The 19,241-nt window shown below is 42.1% G+C and overlaps 2 protein-coding genes across 7 annotated transcripts in view; one reads left to right on the forward strand and one right to left on the reverse strand.

The window, feature by feature from the left end:
* Positions 1 to 12,239, reverse strand: part of mia2 (MIA SH3 domain ER export factor 2) — a 21,320-nt gene extending 9,081 nt beyond the window's left edge. For 2 of the 4 annotated variants that reach the window (XM_063007772.1, XM_063007771.1), the window contains exons 1-14: positions 11,996 to 12,239; positions 11,414 to 11,547; positions 10,940 to 11,032; positions 7,629 to 10,830; positions 7,188 to 7,499; positions 6,483 to 6,586; positions 3,130 to 3,261; positions 3,027 to 3,048; positions 2,845 to 2,933; positions 2,555 to 2,626; positions 1,175 to 1,285; positions 592 to 663; positions 387 to 491; positions 192 to 314 (exon numbers count right to left, since the gene is read on the reverse strand). In XM_063007772.1, coding sequence (XP_062863842.1) covers positions 192 to 314; positions 387 to 491; positions 592 to 663; positions 1,175 to 1,285; positions 2,555 to 2,626; positions 2,845 to 2,933; positions 3,027 to 3,048; positions 3,130 to 3,261; positions 6,483 to 6,586; positions 7,188 to 7,499; positions 7,629 to 10,830; positions 10,940 to 11,032; positions 11,414 to 11,547; positions 11,996 to 12,104 — 4,680 coding nt within the window. In that variant the 5' untranslated portion in view covers positions 12,105 to 12,239. The remainder of the gene's footprint in view (positions 1 to 191; positions 315 to 386; positions 492 to 591; positions 664 to 1,174; positions 1,286 to 2,554; positions 2,627 to 2,844; positions 2,934 to 3,026; positions 3,049 to 3,129; positions 3,262 to 6,482; positions 6,587 to 7,187; positions 7,500 to 7,628; positions 10,831 to 10,939; positions 11,033 to 11,413; positions 11,548 to 11,995) is intronic. The other 2 variants (XM_063007773.1, XM_063007774.1) reach the window with 2 other exon arrangements.
* gemin2 (gem (nuclear organelle) associated protein 2) lies at positions 11,465 to 18,775 on the forward strand. 3 transcript variants are annotated; one of them, XM_063007776.1, is made up of 11 exons: positions 11,465 to 11,632; positions 14,754 to 14,883; positions 15,336 to 15,420; positions 15,783 to 15,872; positions 16,464 to 16,523; positions 16,794 to 16,907; positions 17,049 to 17,093; positions 17,394 to 17,462; positions 17,576 to 17,686; positions 17,791 to 17,849; positions 18,588 to 18,775. In XM_063007776.1, exons 2-11 carry the CDS (start codon positions 14,762 to 14,764, stop codon positions 18,622 to 18,624), a joined length of 792 nt encoding a protein of 263 aa, XP_062863846.1. In that variant the 5' UTR covers positions 11,465 to 11,632; positions 14,754 to 14,761; the 3' UTR covers positions 18,625 to 18,775. The 3 variants fall into 3 exon arrangements, with proteins under 3 accessions (XP_062863846.1, XP_062863847.1, XP_062863845.1); XM_063007777.1 differs by having other exon boundaries at positions 11,466 to 11,632; positions 14,759 to 14,883; XM_063007775.1 differs by lacking the exon at positions 11,465 to 11,632 and having other exon boundaries at positions 13,575 to 14,883.
* The last annotated feature ends 466 nt before the right edge of the window (positions 18,776 to 19,241 follow it).

A 19,241-nucleotide genomic window follows, 5' to 3' on the forward strand; every position in this document is an offset into this window, starting at 1 on the left:
GCAGCTACTGTGAAGCATGCTGGTGGTAGCATCAAGCTCCAGAGCTGCTTTTTAAGCCAAAATGTGCATAAATTCATGACAGATGAGGATTATCTCAAGGTTATTGGGCGAGAACCATTTTTGGAAGTGCTGACCTCGACCCTGCCGAAAATATGTGGACAGCTCCGGAAAATCGGGATGAAGCGGGGTACCTTAATGCGCTCGTCTTTGCTCCTGCAGTTCTCCATCATCCCGTCGTGGGACCTCTGGCTCATCCTCCTCTCCTCCTCCAGCTCGCTCAGCCTCTCCGTCCATCCCTCCGACTCATTCAGCAGCTGAGGAGGAGCAGATCGACGGGTGAGCGGAGACTTCACACGCAAACACACCTACAGGCAGGAGGTACGCACCTGAGCCTTGCTCTCCAGCAGCATGGCGTTCTCCTCTGTGGCCTCCTGCTGCTTCTTCTGCAGCCTCTCCGTGTTCATCTCGTGGACCTTCAGCGTGGTTTTATCCTTGAGGTTAAAACACATGAGGCGTTAGGGACTACATTTCCCATGCTCCTTTGCTCACACGCCGACCGAGCACTTTATTAGGAACACCTATCCGTGTTACCTGTTCTAGCTGGGATTTGCGCTCCTTCGCCTCCCTCTCCAGATTCTTCAAGGTCTCCTCCAGTTGAGCAAGCTGGAACACAAGATTATCGAGATCATCACTTAGACATGTCCAATTCCCCCATCCCTACTGGCCAAGAAGGACCTCAGACTAGCACACGCCCTCTCCGGCATGCTTTTTCAACAGCCAGTGATGGAGGATCGTGCTACAGACGCACTGATGAGCCCAAACGTTAAGACCACCTTAAAAAATAGAATTTAATCTAATGAATTATATGTGTAGATTTTGATACCAAAAGTTTGGGGAAGGTCCATTTCCGTTTCAGCAAGACTGTGCCCATAAAGACCTGGTCTGGTCCGATTTGGTTTGGTTTGATGGCGCCTTGAGTTTGGCCTCAACCGCACTCTTTGGGATGAATCGGGATGCTGACTGTGAGCCAGGTCTTCTCATCTAACCCTGATTAGACTAACATACTCCACCAATCTGCTGGGTGGTGTGGGGCGGTGGGACGACTCCTTATTTAAGTTTAGAGCTGTAATAGAAGAGGGTGTCCACATACTTTTGGACGAAGGAGCCTCAGTACCTGATCGGTCTGTTGTTTCCTGAGCTGGTTCTGCTGGTCCAGCTGTTCTTGCAGCTGCTCGAGGTCGTTCTTCATCTGCTCGTTCGACTGCTTCATCTCCTTGGACATGACCTTCACGAAACATGAACATGTTCTCCTAACAGTCACATCAAACACCTCGGACAGCTTCACAATTATTGGCACCTTAGAACACCAGGACGTGTCTAGATCCTCCAAGCTCCAATATCTACCACTGTAGACTTTTAGGGTCTGAGACTGAGATGGTCGTGATAAAGACTGAGTCCATGTTGTTGACGCCAATAATTTTGGAGCTGGTGCATTTTAGGATCCATCCATCATCTATTCATCCATCCAACCATCCATCCACCCATCCATCCATTATCTATCCATCCATCATCCATCATCATCCATCCATCATCTATTCATCCATCCAACCATCCATCCATCATCCATCATCATCCATCCATCATCATCCATCCATCATCCACCATCCATCATCCATCTATCATCCATCCATCATCCATCCATCATCCATCCATCATCCACCATCCATCCATCCATCATCCATCCATTATCTATCCATCCATCCATCCATCATCCATCCATTATCTATCCATCCATCCATCCAACCATCCATCCATTATCTATCCATCCATCCATTATCTATCCATCCATCCATCCATCCATCATCATCCATCCATCATCTATTCATCCATCCAACCATCCATCCATCCATTATCTATCCATCCATCCAACCATCCATCATCCATCATCATCATCCAACATCTATTCATCCATCCAACCATCTATCCATCCATCCATCCATCCATCATCCATCATCCATCATCCACCATCCATCATCCATCCATCCATCCACCATCCATCCATCCACCATCCATCCATCCACCATCCATCATCATCCATCCATCCATCATCCATCCATCCATCATCCATCCATCCATCCATCATCCATCCATCCACCATCCATCATCCACCATCCATCCATCCATCCACCATCCATCATCATCCATCCATCCATCAACCATCCATCCATCCATCCACCATCCATCATCATCCATCCATCCATCATCCACCATCCATCCATCCATCAATCATCCATCCATCCATCCACCATCCATCATCCACCCATCCATCCACCATCCATCATCCACCATCCATACATCATCCACCATCCATCATCATCCATCCATCCATCAATCATCCATCCATCCATCATCATCCATCCATCCATCATCCACCATCCATCCATCCATCAATCATCCATCCATCCATCCATCATCCATCCATCCATCCATCATCCATCCATCTATCATCCATCCATCATCATCCATCATCCATCCATCATGGTGCCTGATGTACCTCCAGATCTTTGATCTCTTTAGCATGAGCTGAAAGTCCACCGTTCTGCATCTCCGTCTCCAGCTTCTCAAACTGTCCAAACACACACACACACACACACACACACACACACACACACACACAGACACACACACACACACACACACACACACACACACACACACACACACAAGGGTTGCTACAAGTGACGCTGTCAGGATCACACAATTGCAAGAAATGTAGGGGTTCAACACCTAAGGTCCAAAATATTATTAAAGGATTTGGAGAATTCAGAGAACAGCGCCACCTACCTTGTGCTTGCACTCGCTCAGCATCTCCAGAACTTTACACTTCTCCTCCAGCAGCTCGGCCACCTTCTGCCCCATCCTCCTCTCCTTACCTGTGAACGAAGCAGAGCGTTTGGTCCAGAGTGAATCCCTGGGTGCAGCGTGAGCGTTTGGTTACTGTGAGAGTGAGAACCAGGAGGACTTACATGCGTATAATCGGCTCTTAACCTGCAGAGAAGAAAACACAGGTCATTAAAAACACAGATATTATTTATTATACTGGACGGACGTTTTCACTCGGTTACTCACAGACTGGATGAATCTGCAGGTGAACAGCAGGAGGGTGAATAAACCCAACGACGCGGTGAAGATCACGGCCTCCCACGGCATCCCGTACAGGTCCGGACCGGGACGTATATCATCAGGAAGTGACATCATAACCTACAACAACAGATCAAATCGGTTTCTACAAAAAAAAGGAAGCAAAAGACGAGCAGCTTCCTCTTTTAGCTGCTTTCAGATCTCTTGAAGTAGAAGAACAGTTGGATGCTGATGATCCTGTAGTATTAATGCACTATATGACTGAAAGTATGTGGACACCTGACCATGAGTTTGTCAGGCAAGCCATTTCAAAACCATGGGCTTTATAAACACTCGCCCCTAAATTAGTTTTCTATTTTATTTATCCTTTGTCTCCCAATTTATCGTAGTCAGTTTGTCTTCCGCTGCTGGTGGATCCCTGATTGTAGGTGAGGAGGGTATATTGGTGCTCACGCCTCCTCCGACCCGCGCTCAGCCCTTGGCGGAACCCTTTTTCACCCATGCATTTTGCACAGATGCCTCTCTATCTGCCAATCAGGGTCCTTACACAGCATTTGAACACCCCGCCCACATAGTCCGGCCATCCCGCCCTAGCAGAAACGTGTCTGCTGCAGGCACTGCCGATTATACCCTCTAGTTTCGAGCTGAGGAGTTCAGAATCTCGGCGCTGGTGTGCTAGCGGAATATTTCCCCGCTGCGCCACCTGGTGAGTGAGCTTCTCGCTTAATTCCGTATCTGTACGCCCGCTTTGCATTGGTTGTCTTCAGATGGTGCCAAACCCACCTCGGCCTTGACCAGAATGAAGCAGTTTGTTCAGAAAAATATCATAATAATGACATAATTATTCTGATAACTATAATTATTACACGAAGTATTCAAAATATTAATATTAATAATACTTCATATTCTGTCTGACTAACAATGAGGTGTTTAGAAATCCTAACAACACTGCTGCACCTGCTACACTCATACCAGAACACACTCTGTCCTGTCACTAACGTTTTAGTGTCAGTAGTACTGATAATGGTCCACCACCCACACATCACCTGCTCACGATCAACAGATGGACTACAGTCAGTAATTGAATACCTTATATAGCTTATATGTACTAGATAGGTGTTCCTAATAGAGTGCTCGGTGAGTGTGTATACTATATACAAGAACCCACATTATATACAATGTAAACACACATTATATATACATTATAAACATATATAATGTGTATGTGTATATATATATATATATAAACAGAAGTACTCACATCTCTAATCGTTTCAGATGCTAGAGTGTAATAAATGTTGCCAGTTCCTTTACTATTCCCCTCTCCTGTAAGTCCAGACTCATTATTAAACGCGTCTGACATTATTCACAGCTGTAATTATTAATAAATTATAATTAAAATATCCAATAAATCTGAGATAAATTCATTTATTTACTCCTCACTCCTCACATCTGTTATCGCCCCATAGCGGCATGCGCATGCGCACTTACTAAACAGAAAGCAGCCGCTGCTACGTTTTCCAGAGGGGAAACTGACTCACTGTTATTCAATATTTTCCTTAAATAACACCATAACGCAAGTGCAGCTTATTATACATGATGTTTTTTTATATAAATTATCCATGCACATATATACAAAGCACAGCTTATAGGTGGTGTTTTATTTAATTAGGAAAATACGTTGCATTATGGCCCCTATACAGCGAACTGTGGTTTATTCCACACGTCACCAATAATAGTTCGCCACAGTGCAGTGTCAGGGACGTCGAAACACTCCACACGCATGCGCATTGCGCAGTAAAGCCGTAACCGAACTACCAGTGTGTGTGTGTTAAGTGTCTTAAATAAAAATAGTGCACATTATATTATAAAATGACACGTTTTTTTGTTTCTAGTTTGATTATTTGCTGTTGCAATCGATATTTCTACTACCTAGACGTTTAAACAAGCTTTACAAGCCCTTAACCAACTATTAAACTGTTGTTTTTACTCCAAAACACTAATCTAACTGATACACGACTGGTGCTCACCTGCTGATCTTCTCTCATTTCTGTTCCAAAACTCAAACCGAACCGTTATGTACGACATCAGACCATCAGACGTGTCCAACTGTTGCTTAGAATTGAGTTTGCTGACATGTCAAGTGCACAGAAAAAAAAATATGCAGGAGTCTAGTTTAAGCCTCGGGTCTTAAAGGAGCCAAGAGGAGATTCGGATCAGTTCTTACTACCTGTCGTCTCGTGTCTTTCAGATGTGTGGTCAACACCAACAAACCAGTTCTACATCTCACCACAGAAATCCACGTTTCAATGGATCCATCTGCTTACATAAATGATGCAATGTTCACTGTTCATGTGTTCATATACAGCTCCAACTCCACAAACACTGGGACAGCAGGTAAAAAGAACTCATTCCTAACCTGATGCCTGCAATACCTTCCAAAAAACTTGGGACGGAAATGTAGGGGTTTACCATCTACTGTCCAAAATATTATTAAAAGATTTTGAGAATCCAGAGAATGTTGCTTTGAAATGCGTTTGCTGACATGTCAAGTGCAGGAGTCTAGTTGCTAATGCATTTTTCTCCCCATTTTACCTCCAGATTTAGCGCATCTAATTTTGTCTTCCGCTGCTGACAGACTCCAGATTTGCATCCAAGGAGAGCACGCCGCTGCCCACGCCTTCTTTACACGTGTACAGCCCTCCTCTTCTCGTCCGTGCTTTCTGCACGGGCATCTCTTCTGCCAATCAGGGTCCTTACACAGCGTATAAAGACCCACCCACCCACCCACACATAGTCCGGTCCACCACCCTGCAAATACAGTGACCAATTTGTATCTGCTGCAGGCACTGCCAATTATGCCCGCCAGTTGGCGCCCAGCAACACCGAGCCTCAAACCCGGGAGTTCAGAAACTCGGTGCTGGTGCGTCAGCGGAATATATTAAGCCTCAGGTCTTAAAGGAGCCGAGAGGAGGTTTGGATCAGTTCCTACTACCTGACGTCAGCATCAACAAACCAGTTCTACACCTCACCACAAAAATCCACGTTTACATGGATTCATCTGCTTACGTAAATGATGCAATGGGGCGGAAAACTGAAGCCGAATGTAAATGCAAATAAAAAGCAATGATATGTAAATCCATTTTGACCTGTATTTCAATAAAGAGTTCAAAAAGTACCTTACACTCAAGATACCACGGTCACAATTAGTTATAAAAGACTCATTATCAAAAGGCTTGGAGGTTTACGACAGGAAGAGGTTAAGGTCCAACACTTTGTGTAAAACTGAAGTAAACAATCCAACAGTTTAAGTAAAATGTTCATACAGGTTTTGTTCCTACCTCATATACGACGTCTTTCATGTGTCCACTCATCTTCACCACGTATGTAAAAGCATCAGATGTGAATTCACCAATAATAACCATGTAGTAACGCAGAGCTTCATCTATCAATGGAAAATACACATGTACAGATGAGCCAAAACAGTAGGACCACCTATCAATATGCTGCAAAACAGCTCTGACCCACTGAGACACGGACCATACAAGACATCTGAGCAAGTGTCAGTGCGGTGCCATCCACATGATCTACGACAATACAGGATTCGTCATGCCAGTCGACTTTCTTCCATCGCTCCTGTGTGCCCATTGCAGGTGCTTTGGACAGCGGACAGGAGTTGCATCACAGAAGGGTTTGATAAACTGTGTTGTAACACTTTGACCTCAAATTATCCACAGTAGGTCTTCTGTTGGTCCAGACCAGAGGCCACAGCCTTCATATCCTCCTCTGGCATCAATTAGTCTTGGTCGCCCAACAACCTGTTGGTGGTTTGTGGCTCGTCCATCCTCGGGCCACTGTGGGTGGGTACTCCCCATGGATGCCTGTGACACCCCTTGCTTCAACGCAGTCATCTTTATTAAACTATCTCAGGTCTTTATGTTGATCAGATCTGTCGTGAACTATGAGGAACCTCCATTAGCTCAACATCTAATAGATCCCTCACCCTCACATGCGCCAGTTTATGAACATATTAACTGTATATTTACCGTGTTGAGACGTTTCATGTTCCACAGACGCTTCAGTGATGATAATCCTGTCTGATTCAGCTTCAGATCTCCACACAGACTCGGTCGTGTTTCCATCCAGACTCTGTTTACCTTCTGATATAGGATTCATATCTCCATTGGTTTTGGATTCCTCTTGATCTTTCAAAGACGTTGGATCGTTGAAGCTCTGCAGGTCCTTCAGACTGAAACCGTGTTTAGATTTCTCCTCTACAGCGTCGTCTCCTGAGGTCCGTGTGTCCTCGTGTAGATCTGCACATCCGTCTCCGGGACACTTCTTCTTCTGACTCGGATCTGTAGAGAGAATAATAAAATAACATGAAGAACTGAGGTTTATTGTTTGTTGAGTTTGTTTTGAATGTGTAGTTTAAGTAAGTCAAGGAAACTACACTTGTGTAAGAGCACATTCACGTTTTACTGCACCTTCTATTTCCTCAGACTCCGTCTGGGTCATGTCTCTTCCTTCTGTTAGCCCAGCAGACTTAATCTGAGTAACATCCACAACTTCTCTTCTCCGAGACTTCACTTGAGTTACTTCTACACCTTCTTTTAGACCATGAGACTCCTCTTGAGTTACGTCTACAACTTCTTTCTCATCGTGAGACTCCACTTGAGTTCCGTCTACACCTTTTTTCTCACTATGAGTTCCATCTACACCTTCTTTTTCACCTTGAGACTCCACTTGAGTTACGTCTACACGTTCTGTTTCCTCAGACTCCGTCTGGGTCATGTCTCTTCCTTCTTTTTGCCCAGAAGACTTAATCTGAGTAACATCCACAACTTCTCTTCTCTGAGACTCCACTTGAGTTACTTCTACACCTTCTTTTCCATGATGAGTTACGTCTACATCTTTTTCACCATGAGACTCCACTGAAGTTGTATCTACACCTTCTTTTTCATTAGAAGAATCCACTTGAGTTATGTCTACACCTTCGTTTTCACCATGAGAATCCACTTGAGTTACGTCTACACCTTCTTTCTCACCATGAGTTACGTCTACATCTTCTTTTTCACCATGAGACTCCATTTGAGTAACTTCTACACCTTCTTTTACGTCATGAGACTCAACTGGAATTACGTCTGTAACTTCTTTTTCACCAGGAGACTCCATATGAGCCACATCTACAGCTTCTTGAGAGTCCATTTGTGAAACACCTACACCTCTGTTTTTTTGAGACTCAATGTGAGAAAAATCTGGACTTTCACTTGCTAGAGACACGACTTCAGATTCGTCTGCACCTTGTTCACTAAGAGTAACGTATCCACCTTTCTTTTCTTCAGATGCCTCTTGAGTGACCTCTGCACCTTCCTTCTCACCACCAGACTCAGTCTGAGTAACGTCTGCACGTTTTTCTTCTTGAGATTCAGTGTGAATAACTCCTGCGCTCTCTTTTTCTGGAGACTTCATCTGAGTAACATCTACACCTTCAGTTTCATTAACAGACTCTGTTTGGTTGATGTGTGGCCCTTCACTGCCTGGTATCTTAATGCCATGCTTCTTTGAGGTCTCAAAATTTTGCTCTATAACGTTGGTTCTGTTAAACAACAAATCTTCAACACTTTTTCTAGATTCTTCATCTACAGATACTTCTTCTGCTTTGGAGGGTTTGTCTATGGGCTCACCTTCAGAAGTGGGTCGTTGATCAGCTGCTTCACTAATCTTATCAGTATTGAGGTTTTCTTCATGATCGATCTGGTGCTCAACAAAGACGTCCTTACCTGCATCTGAAATCTTATCTTTACCTTGTTCTGCCTTATCTCCATCTGCCTCAGACTGAAGTGGTGACCTTGAGTCGTCGTGGACTTCCAGGTTCTCAGCATCCTCAACATTACTATTCCTTGGGTCTGAGATGTTCTCTATGGATCTGCTCACCTTAGCTACTATCTCAGGCACATCATTGTCATCGGTAGAGGGATCAGAACCTTGGTCAGATGTGAGTGGTTCTGCATTAAATTCATGATTAGTCTTTATTTTCTTATCTCCAGCCACTTCTGAGTTTAACTGAGATCTTGGGCCATCTGTAAGGTCTTCCACAGACTCCATGGATTGTGACGGTGTTGCTGAGGTTTCAGTTTCTTCAGTTTGGAGATCTTTGCTTTTCTCTGATCCATGATTTGACTCTTCATCATCATCTTCATCTTCTGCTGCTTGGTCTTCTCCAATAGGATCTTTTCCACCATCGTCACCCTTATCAGAGTCGTCCTGGTTTGTCTCTTCCTGCACCCGCCTTGTGTTTTGTTTATCGCCAATGTTCTCCACTTGGTGATCATCAGCTTCCACTTTCAGACTTGTGGCTCCCTGGTTCTCATGTTCACTTGACTCAACTATCACTGAAGTATCTTTTCCACCATCTTTTATAACTCTACTCTTATCAGGAGCATCATTTTCGCCAGACGTGTCTCCATATAAGTTGGTAATCCTATCGTAGACGCTACCATTGATCGGCATGGAAGAGTGGTCCTTACTTCCTTCTTTAGGGCTTGCATTTTCAAGTTTCTCATCTTGACTTGACTCTACGTTGGTGGTTGGAGATGTTTCACCCTGTGTGGCATCTCCATAAAGGTTATTAATTCTGTTATAGACGCTGTACCACCCTGCATCATCTGCGTCTCTTAGTTTCACATTTGCCTTGGTGGTCTCGGCCAACCCTGGTTCTACCTTAAGGGTTGTGGATTCCTGTTTCTCATCAGGGCTCAACGCTTCATCCATAGTTGAAGAAGCTTCTCCTCCACCATCCTTGTTGGATCCAGGACTTTTATCATCCCCATAAAAGCTGCTAATTCCATTGTAGATGCTTCCATACCAGCCTGAGTCTTTATGATGATGCGGATCTTCTTCCCTTTGTGAGTCCTGACTCGGATCTGAAGACTGGCCAGCGTCCTCATTTTTGGAAACCACGTCTTCATCTTCAGGTTTATCTAGAATATTCTGTCCTGTCGTGTCTCCACGCAGGTTTGTAATTCTGTTATAGATGCTGCCATACCATCCATCATCATTTCTTATGACCACCTCGTCGTTTTCCACAGGAGGTCTTGAGTCCTCCTGTTTCTCATCTTGGTCTTGACTCGGTTGAAGATCTCCTTCAGGTTTGGTGTCAGATCCAAAACCTAAAACGTTACTTATTCCACCTCCCAGCCAGGAGTTCTGTGACTCTGTGTTGGTTGAGTCCTCCTTGTTCTCAGGTTCTTCCTGGTCTTTAGTGTTTTTTACGTATCCAAGAACGTTGTTCAGTCTGTCTCCAATCCAGCCACGCGCTTGAGTTTGCTCCTCCTGATGCAATCGGTTCTCTTCAACATCCAGGGCCAGTTTCCTGCTCCGAAACTTCTCCTGATCCTTATTTTCATTCTCAGCTTCACCGAACCATCCAGTAACGGCAGATCCCATCCAGGAGGATTCTCCGTGTCCTGGTCGGCCCTTGGCTTGACCGGTGCTCTGGCTGCTGAGATCCTTTTCAAAAGCATCATTCGTTTCAGCAGATTTTGGGATCATCGGATCATCAAAATCACCGTTACCTAATTCTTCCGACTCCAAATCCGTTTGATCCTCCGAATCCTCCGAATCCTCAAAATCGTGGTCGCTGTCGATTACTGAACTGAACGCGTCCATGCAGAAGAAGTCGGCTCTCTGAGAACAAAACAGAAACGTTTAGGTGAGCAGATCAGATCAGAAACGCCTCTGGACGTTCCTCTGCTTTGATCTCACGTTTAGGTAAAAATCAGCGTTTGATCTTTACCTGCGTCACCATTTCAACTTCGTGTTTCTCATCAACATAAACTTCATCCATTCTCACAGCGTCTTTGGGGAAATATCCAAACTGCTTGTGTATCTGGAAAATATACGGACATCAGCACATCAAACACCTAAAGCCAGTCAAACGAATCATGCAGATTCCTTTGTGAGGTCTGTTAGTACGGTAGATACTGTCCACAGAACTAATCAAAACCAAAGGAACACTGAGAGGAAGTGAAGGAGCACTGGATATACCTCAGAGCTTAGCTAACTATAATAAAGAACATTTAAATCTACAGCCATGCTGCACAGGTCAGGTCACCCCTCTATACATGATCAGGCAGGCTGCTGTGAATCCATGTGCCACCCCGAATGATTTGAGGTGAGAGGCGAATCAGACCGCCGCCCCACCCGAGCGCCCCAAACATTCACACATAAACAGAATCAGAAACCAGGTGGAATCAGTCAGTGCACGTACGCTGCCGGCCCAAAGGTCGCTCTGCTTCCTCGCTAGTTTGTGATAAACGTCGATCATGTCGCCTCTTTTAAAGGTGAGAAACCTGCAGTCTGGAGCTCGGTGGTCCCTCAGAGCCTGAACTCGACTCATCATCCCTGAAACCAGAGCGGAAGGACACGAGACGACGCTCAGCACGGAATCAAACAGAAATATGGGAAAGTAAAAATAATAATAAATAATGTAAGAAAATAATAGTAACAACAAATATTAATAAAATAATAATAATAATGTAATAATAATAATAATTCTAATGATAATAGTAATAATAATGATACTGTTAAATTAAAATAATAATGATAATAATATAATAACAAAAATAACAAAATAATAATAATATAATAATAATAAGTGAGAGGAAGTGAAGGAGCACAGATCTGGAGGAGGAGCACTAGATATACCTCAGAGCTTAGTTAAGTAAAATAAAGAACATTTAAAACTACAGCCATGCTGCACAGGTGAGGTCAAATAATAATAATATAATAAAAATAATAATAATATAATAATAATAATAATAATAATAATAATAATAATCGAAGATCTTACGTGCACATGCTTGGTCTCCACAGATTTTATAGTTGGACATTAATCCCAAACTTGGCTGCAGTGAACTCAGAATAATCTGAGCTAAAATAAAGACGTGTAGAGAATCCATAGTGGAGCAGGATCAGGTTTAGATCAGGTTTAGTTTAGTGGCTCCATCTGAGTTGATCCATTTCTAAATGTAAGAGCAGACGTGACTGAGTGACTGAATGATTGTCAGTGGTTGTGAGTGGTTGAGGACGAGGCCGACCCCGAGAGATCAGCAGCACTGTTTCAGAACACCGAGTGGATTATAGGTTACAGACTGGAAATCATTAACTCAGGGCTCAGAGACACCACGTCTCCTCAGCAGGACACAATACAACCTTCATTCATTCATTCTATACATATACATACTCACTTACACCTCAGCTCTATATTCTCATCAGTAATTGTTTACAAGAGGCATGAAGGTCCTGGACAGGGTTCCAATCCATTGTAGAGCTTCACTTATCCACCCCCTTAGACATAGCCAGTTGTGTCTGTTTATTTCATTTTAATTCATCCAGATCTTCTTTAGGTTCCTCTCAGGGTTCCTCTCACTCACTGGAACCCTGAGCTTCTGATTAGGGGGAGAGCTAAACAAATACATTTCACTTGACCTGATTTTAAGTTTACTCCCCTTCCCCCCAACACACACACACACACACACACACACACACGTGTTTGTACCTTTGGTTGATGGTTTCGCTGAGTGGATCAATTTGCTGATCAAAAGTCCCAGACTGATAAACCATTAAGGTGCGGCAAATACAGCGAGTGGAACTGAAACAAAACCAGCACTGATTTATCTACAGTAACAATAGTATAATAGTAATGATGTAATTATAATATAGTAATAATAGTTCATAATAATACGATATAATCAAATATATAAATAGAAAAATTATTTATGGACCTTGAAGTCTTGTTTTACATTGATTTCGGTTTACATTGATACTTTACTGCTTCAGGATTATGAGGTTGTATTCTGAGCTTCTGTGAATGTTTGTGGGATTTAGCATGTTCTCCCATGTCAGTATAGGTTTCCTTTAGGTACTTCACATTCCCCCCACTTCCCTTAAATATGCATATTGTAAAGTGCTTGTATGTGAGTGTGAGTGAATGAGTTAATGAAAGAATGTATGAATAAGTGAATGTATGGATGTATGAATGAGTGAGTGAGTGAATGTATGAATAAGTAAATATAAGTAAGTGAATGTGAGTGAGTAAGTGTATGAATGAGTAAATGTATGGATGAGTGAATGTATGGATGAGTGAATGTATGGATGAGTGAATGTATGGATGAGTTAATGTATGTTTATTAGGATTTTAACGTCATGTTTTATACTTTTGGTTACATTCATGACAGGAAACGGTAGTTTATCTTCACACAAGGTTCATCAGTTCACAAGGTTATATATGGACAATCTGGTGTCGCCAATTTACCTCACTTGCATGTTTTTGGACTGTGGGAGGAAACCGGAGCACCCGGAGTAAACCCACGCAGACACGGGGAGAACATGCAAACTCCACACAGAAAGGACCCGGACCGCCCCACCTGGGGATCGAACCCAGGACCTTCTTGCTGTGAGGCGACAGTGCTACCCACTAAGCCACTTAGCCCAGTTAATGTATGGATGAGTGAATGTATGGATGAGTGAATGTATGGATGAGTTAATGTATGGATGAGTTAATGTATGGATGAGTTAATGTATGGATGGGTGAATGTATGGATGAGTTAATATATGGATGAGTTAATGTATGGATGAGTGAATGTATGGATGAGTTAATGTATGGATGAGTTAATGTATGGATGGGTTAATGTATGGATGAGTTAATGTATGGATGGGTGAATGTATGGATGGGTGAATGTATGGATGAGTTATTGTATGGATGAGTTAATGTATGGATGGGTGAATGTATGGATGAGTTATTGTATGGATGAGTTAATGTATGGATGGGTGAATGTATGGATGAGTTATTGTATGGATGAGTTATTGTATGGATGAGTTAATGTATGGATGAGTGAATGTATGGATGAGTTAATGTATGGATGAGTTAATGTATGGCTGGGTGAATGTATGGATGGGTGAATGTATGGATGAGTTAATATATGGATGAGTTAATGTATGGATGAGTGAATGTATGGATGAGTTAATGTATGGATGAGTTAATGTATGGATGGGTTAATGTATGGATGAGTTAATGTATGGATGGGTGAATGTATGGATGGGTGAATGTATGGATGAGTTATTGTATGGATGAGTTAATGTATGGATGGGTGAATGTATGGATGAGTTATTGTATGGATGAGTTAATGTATGGATGAGTGAATGTATAAATTAATAAATGTATGAATGAGTGAATGTGAGCGAGTGATTCTGTACCATTTTACTTAATCATACGCTAATAATAAACTAACGCTTTGTTCATCATTAGCAGCAGGGGGCGCTGTGTTAAAAGCTGGCCCACAAAGTCGAAACAGGGAAGAAGCGCTAAGGTTGCGTCTCAAATTACTTATTACTATTAATATAGTGCACTAGAAAATGTCTATAAGTCTTTTTACTAATCCTGCGTAGGGCACTTATACAGGGAGCAAGTGTGTATTTGGGATTGGACCTGTAACGCTTGTAGATGGATGTTAGTGTGAATTGAAACGCTATGGTGCTAAACAGTAAACAGAGCGGAGTTTAATAGAAGCTTTCTGTGGTTCTCGGTGTGACTGGATCGTTTTAATCAGATTAGAAGATGAAGTCGGATGTGGAGGAGTTAATGCCCAGATTGTTACCGGTGGAAGTGTGTGATGAAGAGGAAGAGTTTAGTTTAAACGAGCCACCCAGAAACCCACGGGAGTATCTGCGACATGTTCAGTAAGTGAGCTGCGCCTGTTAGTGCTGCATCGTATCACGGTTTTCACTACATGACAGTAAACATCAGATTTACTGAGAGGCTGCACACAGTGTGAGTTCTGCACAGTCTCTATCTGTATGGAGTTTGAACCTTGCTCCCTGGAACTGTGCAGCACCATCACTACCTGTGCAACCATGGGAGATGTCATTACAGAAACTTGAGGAAACTCTGTGTTTAAAATGAAACAATACAAAGACACGAGGTTTACCGTCTTGTTTTAATAACGGCCCATGTTTTTTGGAAATGAGGTTCATAATTTACTGTGCATTCACACACAGACCATAATAAATCCTGAATTCTAAACCCACAACCCTAAATGCAGAATCCTAAATCCCCTTGTTAACCCTCTCTCCCGTTTTCCACAGTCTCGGGTTTGTTCATGCTGATGTTTTATTATTGTTTTGCACTGTAGACGGGAAGCGTCACTCTGCCCGGACGTGGTGGTGGCTCAGATCGACCCCAAGAAGCTGAAGAAAAACCAAACCGTAAACGTTTCTGTAAGTGCAACAGAGAAACACACTCATCACATCATATCTACAGGTAAATACAGTCTGATCAGGTGTGTGTGTGTGTGTGTGTGTGTGTGTGTGTGTGTGTGTGTGTGTGTGTGTGTGTGTGTGTGTGTGTGTGTGTGTGTCTGTGTCTGTGTGTGTGTGTGTGTGTGTGTCTGTGTCTCTGTGTGTGTGTGTGTGTGTGTGTGTGTGTCTGTGTCTGTGTCTGTGTGTGTGTGTGTGTGTGTGTGTGTGTGTGTGTCTGTGTCTGTGTCTGTGTCTGTGTGTGTGTGTGTGTGTGTGTGTGTGTGTCTGTGTCTGTGTCTGTGTCTGTGTGTGTGTGTGTGTGTGTGTGTGTGTGTGTGCAGGTTACAGGGTGTTGTGCTGCACCGCAGGGTTTCTCTCCCAGCCTGAAGTGGCAACAGCAACAAGTCAGTAACTTCTCTCAGATCAGACAGGTATGTTACACACAAATAAATCCACCCACCTGTCCTAGATTATTATTATTGGTATTATTATTATTTATTATTTTTATTATTAATATTATTATTTATTGTTATTATTATTTTTGTTATTGTTATTATATTATTATTATTTTTGTTTTTATTGTTTTTATTATTATTATTATTATATTATTATTATTATTATTGTTATTATTATTATTATTATTATTATTATTATTATATTATTATTGTTATTATTATTTTTGTTTTTATTGTTATTATTATTATTATTATTATATTATTATTATTATTATTGTTATTGTTATTATTATTATTATTATTATATTATTATTGTTATTATTATTTTTGTTTTTATTGTTGTTATTATTATTAATAATAATGTACCACTACTACTATTAATGGTATAATAATAATGATAATAATGGTAATAATAATAATGTATTATTAATAATAATGTTTATATTATTAGTGTTGTTATTATTTTAATAAACCCACTCCACTTGTTCTATATTATTTCAGTATTATTATTATTATTATTATTATTACATTTATTATATTATTGCTGTAACTGTTTGTGTGTTTCAGAGTGTGATGAAGCACCGGCAGCACTGGAAGGATCAGTTCCTGGATGATAACGTTGTGCTGGTATGTGGCTTGTTCCAAATTAGACACTTTACCTCCAACCAGAGGGTCATAAGTGAAATATATGACCCAAAAACATCTGGACACCCAGCGCCTGAGCTCACTGTTGCTTTTTTGACTCGTTGAGTTCTTGTTAAAAGCCTTTTTCCAGAAGAGCGGAGGCTGTTATAGACGCCAGTGTGGGAGCAAGCTCGTGATAAGGTGTCCACATATTTTTGGTGCTAGCGTATGATACTAAAGGAAGGACAGTAAGATCCTCCTCTGTGTGTTCAGCCCAGAGCGGATGATGAAGAGGGGTGGAGGAGGTTCTGTCTGGGTGAGACTGTTTATCTGAACGTTCCACCGGGTGAAGGAGACGCAGAGAGTCCAGGACTGGACTACGTCAAGGTCAGCTCATTACTGCTGGACATTCCTACATGTTCTACATGCCGTGTGTGTGTGTGTGTGTGTGTGTGTGTGTGTGTGTGTGTGTTCCTCGGGTGTGTTTTCATACTGATGAACCTCGTTCCTGATTCTCCTTTCTTTCAGTTGGGGTTTCCTCCGTTTCTCAGCATCATCAGCAAACTCACTCAGGTAACTTTAGTTTTGGATATGCTCAGGTCCCTTCTGCTTTGCACTTCCCCCCTGGGTCACATGGAGTTTAGTGTGGCTCTACTGACTGGACACGTGTCTGGTGATCCGGCTCTCCTGGATCAGACCGGGGGGGGGTTCCTAATCAGCAGTGGATTCACATTTAGGAATTGGAAATGACTAAATCAAGAGATAAAAGCAGAAAAAAACACCTAAGCTTGATCATTAGGATACATGTCCATGTGGATCGTGGGGGGATTTGAGCCCTGCTTTAATCAATTAAAGCTTTATTATGTTCTACAGTCCACTGTGCTAGACGTACTGGAGCATCTGATCATCTGGTTCGAGGAGAAAGACTTCGTTCCACAGGTGGTGAGTACACCAAATGGTCAAAAGTACTCGGACACGCCTTGTTCTTAATAACCTGTGGCAGTTTTTGAAGGAGGATGCATGATGATTGGTTGGTTGGTTGGTTGTGTTTACAGGGCCGGTGGCTGTTCGCATTACTGGCGTGTTTAGAGAAACCTCTTCTACCTGAAGCTCATTCACTCATCAGACAACTGGCACGAAGATGCTCCACAGTCAGAGCCAACCTGGTGTGTGTGTGTGTGTGTGTGTGTGTGTGTGTGTGCGCGCGTGTGTATGTTGATACACTTTGATGGTTGTGTGTTTATCCTAAACGATGGTGATTCTCTTCCAGGAGAACATAGATGACGAGAGGTTATCAGCACTCAATCTGATCATCTGTATCGTAGCAAGGTAAAAACGTCACGTCTGGTCATCCGTCCATCAGTCTTTGGTTTCTAATGGATTTATTTTGCATGTGGAGGTTAAATCTTACAGGATATTTGTAAATAAAACATAAAAAGATTAAAGCTGCTTTATCATTGATGGAGGAAACATCTCAGGTGTTCCAGCACAAGTTGGAATTTTTGAGGTCCAAGATTTAGTGGAATGGAGCAGAATATTAAAGTGGTGCAATGTGCTTCCTCTCTACTGATGCCGATCTTCGCCCTGATTGAGGAGAGCGAGACTGACACACACCCCCTTTGACATGTGCAGTAGCCGACTGCATCTTTTTACCTGCAAGAGGCGAGTTCATATGCGTATCAGCTTTGTGTACAGAGAGCCACACCCTGATCCCCATTTTCCCTGGACTCTGTACAGCACCATCAATCAGCCAGCAGAGGTCGTAATTGCATCAGTTATGAGGTCCCTGTCCGGCTTCCTGCCCTGTATGAACAACAGTCAAACGTTGTTCATATAGCCGCCCAGCCCAGCCGTATGGCAGAGCTGGGCTCAAGACCGACTGCGCCACCTGAGCAGCCCCAAATTTAATTCTGTAATAAATTGTTATTACAAAATATCTTGTTTTATCTTGTCGTAAACAGTCACAATTTGTTAGATAAGCTGAAATTATTTAGTCTGACAAATGTGCAATAACAGGAAATTAGAAAGGGTGCAAATAATTATTTTCTCTGAATCTTTATTTGACAGGTATTTTGATCAAAATGATTTGGCTGATAAAGACTGACGATGGAACGGATGATGACTGCAGAACTTTTGGTGAAAAGTGGGAGACGTGTTCCATCATCCAGCAGGATTTTTGCCACCACGCATTACCCTAATTTTGTACAAAATACAAAAAGTACAAAAAAATGAAATAAATATTTTATTTTCTCTTGCATTGCTCTTGTTTATTTCTATTATTTATTTAGGATTCAAGAGTTTTATTGTCATGTGCACAGCAGAAACAGCAGTTACACTGTACAACGTCCGAACGTCAATTCGTGGTGTGTATACTGTATATACTGTACATAAAACAAGATTAAACTAACAGAATAAAACTTAGTATACTAAGGCAGCAAAAAAGGCAAGTAGCAGCAGTCATAATACGGTGCAATAATGCAATATATTTTAGATTTTTGTGCATGTAGCAGCAGTTATTGTGAACTATTATTGTTAACTCTTATTTTAAGGAGGTGTTTTAAGGTTCATGAGGTGAGATGGGGATATGAATTTGTATTTGTTCACAAACCTGACTGCCTGTGGGTAGAAGCTATTTGTCACTTTTTACTGACACAAAACAGCCGATTCTTATTTAAACTGCACTGGTTCCATTGTTCATCATTTAAATAATATAAACACATA

This window comes from Trichomycterus rosablanca, chromosome 13 (assembly GCF_030014385.1).
Source record: "Trichomycterus rosablanca isolate fTriRos1 chromosome 13, fTriRos1.hap1, whole genome shotgun sequence".
NCBI lineage: Eukaryota > Metazoa > Chordata > Actinopteri > Siluriformes > Trichomycteridae > Trichomycterus > Trichomycterus rosablanca.

What these genes read in the sequence shown, in the direction of transcription:
- gemin2 (XM_063007776.1), top strand. Translation starts at nt 14,762, where the DNA reads ATGAAGTCGGATGTGGAGGAGTTAATGCCCAGATTGTTACCGGTGGAA. An exon ending in ACCAAACCGTAAACGTTTCT is followed by an intron (nt 15,421 to 15,782) that starts GTAAGTGCAACA and finishes GTGTGTGTGCAG; the next exon opens with GTTACAGGGTGTTGTGCTGC. An exon ending in AAGACTTCGTTCCACAGGTG is followed by an intron (nt 17,463 to 17,575) that starts GTGAGTACACCA and finishes TTGTGTTTACAG; the next exon opens with GGCCGGTGGCTGTTCGCATT.